This window comes from Oncorhynchus kisutch, linkage group LG16, assembly GCF_002021735.2.
Source record: "Oncorhynchus kisutch isolate 150728-3 linkage group LG16, Okis_V2, whole genome shotgun sequence".
In the NCBI taxonomy this organism is placed as follows: Eukaryota; Metazoa; Chordata; class Actinopteri; order Salmoniformes; family Salmonidae; genus Oncorhynchus; species Oncorhynchus kisutch.
Window position 1 is genome coordinate 282,855 of NC_034189.2, and position 8,175 is coordinate 291,029.

At 39.9% G+C, this 8,175-nt stretch overlaps 1 protein-coding gene across 1 annotated transcript in view; it reads right to left on the reverse strand.

Annotated features, from left to right (window-relative positions):
* The window catches only part of plod3 (procollagen-lysine, 2-oxoglutarate 5-dioxygenase 3), a 79,201-nt gene that overhangs the window by 11,627 nt on the left and 59,399 nt on the right, over window positions 1–8,175 (reverse strand). The window contains exons 15-17 of the mRNA XM_031791493.1: window positions 6,929–7,105; window positions 6,693–6,839; window positions 5,072–5,197 (exon numbers count right to left, since the gene is read on the reverse strand). Of these exons, the coding sequence (XP_031647353.1) occupies window positions 5,072–5,197; window positions 6,693–6,839; window positions 6,929–7,105 (450 nt within the window). The remainder of the gene's footprint in view (window positions 1–5,071; window positions 5,198–6,692; window positions 6,840–6,928; window positions 7,106–8,175) is intronic.

The following is an 8,175-nucleotide window of genomic DNA, read 5'->3' on the forward strand; positions in this document are numbered from 1 at the left end:
TTCCTGAGTAATCCACTTTAACATTAACCTGTTCCTGAGTAATCCACTAACATGAACCTGTTCCTGAGTAATCCACTAACATGAACCTGTTCGAGTAATCCACTTTAACATTAACCTGTTCCTGAGTAATCCACTAACATGAACCTGTTCCTGAGTAATCCACTTTAACATTAACCTGTTCCTGAGTAATCCACTAACATTAACCTGTTCCTGAGTAATCCACTTTAACCTGTTCCTGAGTAATCCACTTTAACATTAACCTGTTCCTGAGTAATCCACATTAACCTGTTCCTGAGTAATAGACTAACATTAACCTGTTCCTGAATAATCCACTTTAACATTAACCTGTTCCTGAGTAATCCACTTTAACCTGTTCCTGAGTAATCCACTTTAACATTAACCTGTTCCTGAGTAATAGACTAACATTAACCTGTTCCTGAGTAATCCACTTTAACATTAACCTGTTCCTGAGTAATCCACTAACATTAACCTGTTCCTGAGTAATCCACTTTAACATTAACCTGTTCCTGAGTAATCCACTAACATTAACCTGTTCCTGAGTAATCCACTTTAACATTAACCTGTTCCTGAGTAATCCACTTTAACCTGTTCCTGAGTAATAGACTAACATTAACCTGTTCCTGAGTAATCCACATTAACCTGTTCCTGAGTAATCCACTTTAACATTAACCTGTTCCTTAGTAATCCACTTTAACCTGTTCCTGAGTAAACCACTTTAACATTAACATATTCCTGAGTAATCCACATTAACCTGTTCCTGAGTAATCCACTTTAACATTAACCTGTTCCTGAGTAATCCACTTTAACATTAACCTGTTCCTGAGTAATCCACTTTAACATGAGCCTGTTCCTGAGTAATCCACTTTAACATGAGCCTGTTCCTGAGTAATCCACTGTAACATTAACCTGTTCCTGAGTAATCCACTAACATTAACCTGTTCCTGAGTAATCCACTTTAACATTAACCTGTTCCTGAGTAATCCACTAACATTAACCTGTTCCTGAGTAATCCACTAACATTAACCTGTTCCTGAGTAATAGACTAACATTAACCTGTTCCTGAATAATCCACTTTAACATTAACCTGTTCCTGAGTAATCCACATTAACCTGTTCCTGAGGAATCCACTAACATTAACCTGTTCCTGAGGAATCCACTAACATTAACCTGTTCCTGAGTAATCCACTAACATTAACCTGTTCCTGAGTAATATACTAACATTAACCTGTTCCTGAATAATCCACTTTAACATGAACCTGTTCCTGAGTAATCCACTTTAACATTAACCTGTTCCTGAGTAATCCACTTTAACATTAACCTGTTCCTGAGTAATCCACTTTAACATGAACCTGTTCCTGAGTAATCCACTAACATGAACCTGTTCCTGAGTAATCAACTAACATTAACCTGTTCCTGAGTAATCCACTTTAACATTAACCTGTTCCTGAGTAATCCACTTTAACATTAACCTGTTCCTGAGTAATCCACTTTAACATTAACCTGTTCCTGAGTAATCCACTAACATTAACCTGTTCCTGAGTAATATACTAACATTAACCTGTTCCTGAATAATCCACTTTAACATTAACCTGTTCCTGAGTAATCCACATTAACCTGTTCCTGAATAATCCACTTTAACATGAACCTGTTCCTGAGTAATCCACTTTAACATTAACCTGTTCCTGAGTAATCCACATGAACCTGTTCCTGAGTAATCCACTTTAACATTAACCTGTTCCTGAGTAATCCACATTAACCTGTTCCTGAGTAATCCATTTTAACATGAACCTGTTCCTGAGTAATCCACTTTAACATTAACCTGTTCCTGAGTAATCCACATTAACCTGTTCCTGAGTAATCCACTTTAACATTAACCTGTTCCTGAGTAATCCATTTTAACATTAACCTGTTCCTGAGTAATCCACTAACATTAACCTGTTCCTGAGTAATCCACTAACATTAACCTGTTCCTGAGTAATAGACTAACATTAACCTGTTCCTGAATCATCCACTTTAACATTAACCTGTTCCTGAGTAATCCACTTTAACATTAACCTGTTCCTGAGTAATCCACATTAACCTGTTCCCGAGTAATCCATTTTAACATTAACCTGTTCCTGAGTAATCCACTTTAACATTAACCTGTTCCTGAGTAATCCACTTTAACCTGTTCCTGAGTAATAGACTAACATTAACCTGTTCCTGAGTAATCCACATTAACCTGTTCCTGAGTAATCCACTTGAACATTAACCTGTTCCTTAGTAATCCACTTTAACCTGTTCCTGAGTAAACCACTTTAACATTAACATATTCCTGAGTAATCCACATTAACCTGTTCCTGAGTAATCCACTTTAACATTAACCTGTTCCTGAGTAATCCACTTTAACATGAGCCTGTTCCTGAGTAATCCACTTTAACATGAGCCTGTTCCTGAGTAATCCACATGAACCTGTTCCTGAGTAATCCACTGTAACATTAACCTGTTCCTGAGTAATCCACTAACATTAACCTGTTCCTGAGTAATCCACTTTAACATTAACCTGTTCCTGAGTAATCCACTAACATTAACCTGTTCCTGAGTAATCCACTAACATTAACCTGTTCCTGAGTAATAGACTAACATTAACCTGTTCCTGAATAATCCACTTTAACATTAACCTGTTCCTGAGTAATCCACATTAACCTGTTCCTGAGGAATCCACTAACATTAACCTGTTCCTGAGTAATCCACTTTAACATTAACCTGTTCCTGAGTAATCCACTAACATTAACCTGTTCCTGAGTAATATACTAACATTAACCTGTTCCTGAATAATCCACTTTAACATGAACCTGTTCCTGAGTAATCCACTTTAACATGAGCCTGTTCCTGAGTAATCCACATGAACCTGTTCCTGAGTAATCCACTGTAACATTAACCTGTTCCTGAGTAATCCACTAACATTAACCTGTTCCTGAGTAATCCACTTTAACATTAACCTGTTCCTGAGTAATCCACTAACATTAACCTGTTCCTGAGTAATCCACTAACATTAACCTGTTCCTGAGTAATAGACTAACATTAACCTGTTCCTGAATAATCCACTTTAACATTAACCTGTTCCTGAGTAATCCACATTAACCTGTTCCTGAGGAATCCACTAACATTAACCTGTTCCTGAGTAATCCACTTTAACATTAACCTGTTCCTGAGTAATCCACTAACATTAACCTGTTCCTGAGTAATATACTAACATTAACCTGTTCCTGAATAATCCACTTTAACATGAACCTGTTCCTGAGTAATCCACTTTAACATTAACCTGTTCCTGAGTAATCCACATTAACCTGTTCCTGAGTAATCCACTTTAACATTAACCTGTTCCTGAGTAATCCACTAACATGAACCTGTTCCTGAGTAATCCACTTTAACATGAACCTGTTCCTGAGTAATCCACTAACATGAACCTGTTCCTGAGTAATCCACTTTAACATTAACCTGTTCCTGAGTAATCAACTAACATTAACCTGTTCCTGAGTAATCCACTTTAACATTAACCTGTTCCTGAGTAATCCACTTTAACATTAACCTGTTCCTGAGTAATCCACTTTAACATTAACCTGTTCCTGAGTAATCCACTAACATTAACCTGTTCCTGAGTAATATACTAACATTAACCTGTTCCTGAATAATCCACTTTAACATTAACCTGTTCCTGAGTAATCCACATTAACCTGTTCCTGAATAATCCACTTTAACATGAACCTGTTCCTGAGTAATCCACATGAACCTGTTCCTGAGTAATCCACTTTAACATTAACCTGTTCCTGAGTAATCCACATTAACCTGTTCCTGAGTAATCCATTTTAACATGAACCTGTTCCTGAGTAATCCACTTTAACATTAACCTGTTCCTGAGTAATCCACATTAACCTGTTCCTGAGTAATCCACTTTAACATTAACCTGTTCCTGAGTAATCCACATTAACCTGTTCCTGAGTAATCCATTTTAACATTAACCTGTTCCTGAGTAATCCACTAACATTAACCTGTTCCTGAGTAATCCACTAACATTAACCTGTTCCTGAGTAATAGACTAACATTAACCTGTTCCTGAGTAATCCACTTTAACATTAACCTGTTCCTGAGTAATCCACATTAACCTGTTCCTGAGTAATCCATTTTAACATTAACCTGTTCCTGAGTAATCCACTTTAACATTAACCTGTTCCTGAGTAATCCACTTTAACATTAACCTGTTCCTGAGTAATCCACATTAACCTGTTCCTGAGTAATCCACTTTAACATTAACCTGTTCCTGAGTAATCCACATTAACCTGTTCCTGAGTAATCCACTTTAACATTAACCTGTTCCTGAGTAATCCACATTAACCTGTTCCTGAGTAATCCTCTAACATTAACCTGTTCCTGAGTAATCCACATTAACCTGTTCCTGAGTAATAGACTAACATTAACCTGTTCCTGAGTAATCCACTTTAACATTAACCTGTTCCTGAGTAATCCACTTTAACATTAACCTGTTCCTGAGTAATCCACTTTAACATTAACCTGTTCCTGAGTAATCCACTTTAACATTAACCTGTTCCTGAGTAATATACTTTTATTAGTATGCTGTTACATAATACTTTGGTAATTGCATCTTAATAACTACATAATTATGCCATGAAGACATTTCCAAAGTCCTATGTATCAACTATGTTGCTATGGTAATAATGAAGTGACGAGACATGTAAAGCTGTTCTTAATGGGTTGTTTACTCAGTGTATATCTAGACTAATTCAACTGTTTTAGTTCTCTCATCAAATATTTGGCAACCATCAAATAAATATACATTTGTTTTGAAATAACTTACATACCTTCAAATTACTTCCAAATATGATTTGTTTCTCTGAGACCTGTATTCGATATCAATAGAAACGAGTTGCCTTTATGTGTAAACTCGTGTATTAGATAACTATGTGTATTAGATTACTTGAGTATTTGAAAATGTGGTATTTTCAAATAAACCCCAAACTACAACAAATCCCAGTCCAGGCCTGGTGTGTACCTGGTAATCCATTCCCTTGCTGTTGAGTGCTACGTTGATGGTGAAGGTGGAGGAGTCGTGATGCGGACGGAGAGACGGCTGTTCATCTGGACGATACCGGACTACAAAATTCATCACCGCCTGGGCCTGGGGGGGGGGGGTTATTCATACAAGAACCTGTACATACATGACAGTCTCGGAGGAAGCTGGTTAAATGTATTTGTGATATTTCAAAATGTTGGTAACCTGTTCGCCCTTGTCATGAACATACTGGTGAAGTCAGCTGCGGTGGACTGCAGAGGCCCGCTGACCAAGTCTGGTGTGCGACAACCTCCTATCAGAGCCTTCATGGACAACCTGACTGTGACAACATCCGTCCCAGGGAGTAGGTGGATTTTGAAGGGGCTGGAGACCTGCCACCTGGGCACGGATGAGTTTCAAGCCAGCGAAGTCTAAAGCTTTAGATGGGGAAGACTGTGTACAAGTTCCGCTTCGCCATTCGAGACACACAGATCCCATCCGTCGCAGAGAAACCGCTGAAGAGTCTGTTTGATAGCAGCCGAGGGATACAGCATTCATCAAGACAATCAACCAAGAGCTGGTGGTCGGCTGCAGTGGACAAGGCAAGTTCAAGGTCTGGATGACACCAACACTCCCACTGATTCTCTGGATCCTCCTTGTCTACGAGGCCCTGATCTCTACAGTCCAGAGACAACAGCAGAAAATGGGAGTACCTCAAAGCAGCATCACCCTGTCAGAACAACAAACTGAAGAATCAGCTGCCTGAATGATGAATTCATGGTAAGCCGTACAAGGGACGTGCGACAATACTGGGAGTCAAGGGACCAGAAAGTCTCCTAGGCCGGGATAGAGGGGAGGACAGGAAGCAAGTGGAGCAGGCTGAGTCACGGTTACGGCACAGCGTGTTGGTGGGCATTACAACGCCACGCTACGACAAGGTCCAAGGGAAAGACCGACGGAAGATGGTACAGGAGGAAGTGCCAGCAGCAGTCGAGGAGGAGCAAGCCGGCAGGATGGTCGGAATGAGGCAACAAGGAGCCTGGACAAGATGGGAGCAAGCGGTGGAGCATAAGGTCATATGGACCGAGCTTTGGAAAGCCTCAGCGCATACATTTTTTGATCCAGGCAGTCTACAATGTTCTACCAAGCCCATCTAACCTGTTCTGCTGGAGCAAGGTCGATTCACCATCATGCCCTCTGTGCCTGAAGATAGGAACCCTTGAGCACAGCCCCAGGTGAGAGTCGCTTACCGCTGGTGCCACGACCAGGTGACTAAAGCCATTGTGGAAACAGCAAATCAAAGCGGGCAAACGTCAGAGCCAGGGGACAGGGGACAGGCGACAGCCAATACCACCTACCAGAACCTCCACAAGTCTTCTCACAACAGCTGAAGACTGGGAGCTGAAAGTCAACCTGGGAAAGTAGCACATTGAGGAGGCCAACGAAAGGAAGAGGGCGAAATACGAGGAGCCACAGGAGATCAAGGTACGAGTCATTACTGACGATATGTCTCAGGGCATCGCAAGACTTCCTTTTCTAAAGGAAAAACAAGTCCTCTTTACTGTTATGTGATTTGTGGATTCAGATAAAGTATTTAACATGTGTCTGTGATTGCGTGTACCTTGGGGAAGTAGCCTGGGTAGAGTTTTTCAGTAACAGGGCTGATGTATTCTTTTAGGAACTTGAGCCACTCCTTCTCAAAGCCAATCTGGTTCATATGAATATCTACAGTAGGGACGTTCTCATAGCCCCCTGCAAGACGCTCATCCTGGAAAACACAGAAGAAAACAGTTGACCAAAGAGACATAGTAGTCACAGATGCACACTCTCATAGGTCCTCCTCCTCCTCCTCCGTACCGTATGTCTTCCTCCACTCCATTCTCCAAAGTCTTCCATGGTTTCCACCAGATCATCACACATCCTGTCTGTAAAGGATGGGAACCAGTACACATCAGGACACGGCTGCTCCACGATGGTCTGGTTGTCTTCAAAGATCTTAGAGTAGTTTTCATGGATGTACTTCTCCTTCCAGTCCTAAAACACATATATAACACATATTACCATGGTAATACTTCTCCTTCCAGTCCTATAACACATATTACCATGGTAATACTTCTCCTTCCAGTCCTAAAACACATATATAACACATATTACCATGGTAATACTTCTCCTTCCAGTCCTATAACACATATTACCATGGTAATACTTCTCCTTCCAGTCCTATAACACATATATAACACATATTACCATGGTAATACTTCTCCTTCCAGTCCTATAACATATATTACCATGGTAATACTTCTCCTTCCAGTCCTATAACACATATTACCATGGTAATACTTCTCCTTCCAGTCCTATAACATATATTACCATGGTAATACTTCTCCTTCCAGTCCTATAACATATATTACCATGGTAATACTTCTCCTTCCAGTCCTATAACACATATTACCATGGTAATACTTCTCCTTCCAGTCCTATAACATATATTACCATGGTAATACTTCTCCTTCCAGTCCTATAACATATATTACCATGGTAATACTTCTCCTTCCAGTCCTATAACATATATTACCATGGTAATACTTCTCCTTCCAGTCCTATAACACATATTACCATGGTAATACTTCTCCTTCCAGTCCTATAACACATATTACCATGGTAATACTTCTCCTTCCAGTCCTAAAACACATATATAACACATATTACCATGGTAATACTTCTCCTTCCAGTCATATAACACATATTACCATGGTAATACTTCTCCTTCCAGTCCTATAACATATATTACCATGGTAATACTTCTCCTTCCAGTCCTATAACATATATTACCATGGTAATACTTCTCCTTCCAGTCCTATAACATATATTACCATGGTAATACTTCTCCTTCCAGTCCTATAACACATATTACCATGGTAATACTTCTCCTTCCAGTCCTATAACATATATTACCATGGTGTGTGTGATGGTGTGTGTGTGTGTGATGGTGTGTGAGTGTGATGGTGTGTGTATGTGTGAGTGTGATGGTGTGTGTGTGTGTGAGTGTGATGGTGTGTGTGTGAGTGTGATGGTGTGTGTGTGAGTGTGATGGTGTGAGTGTG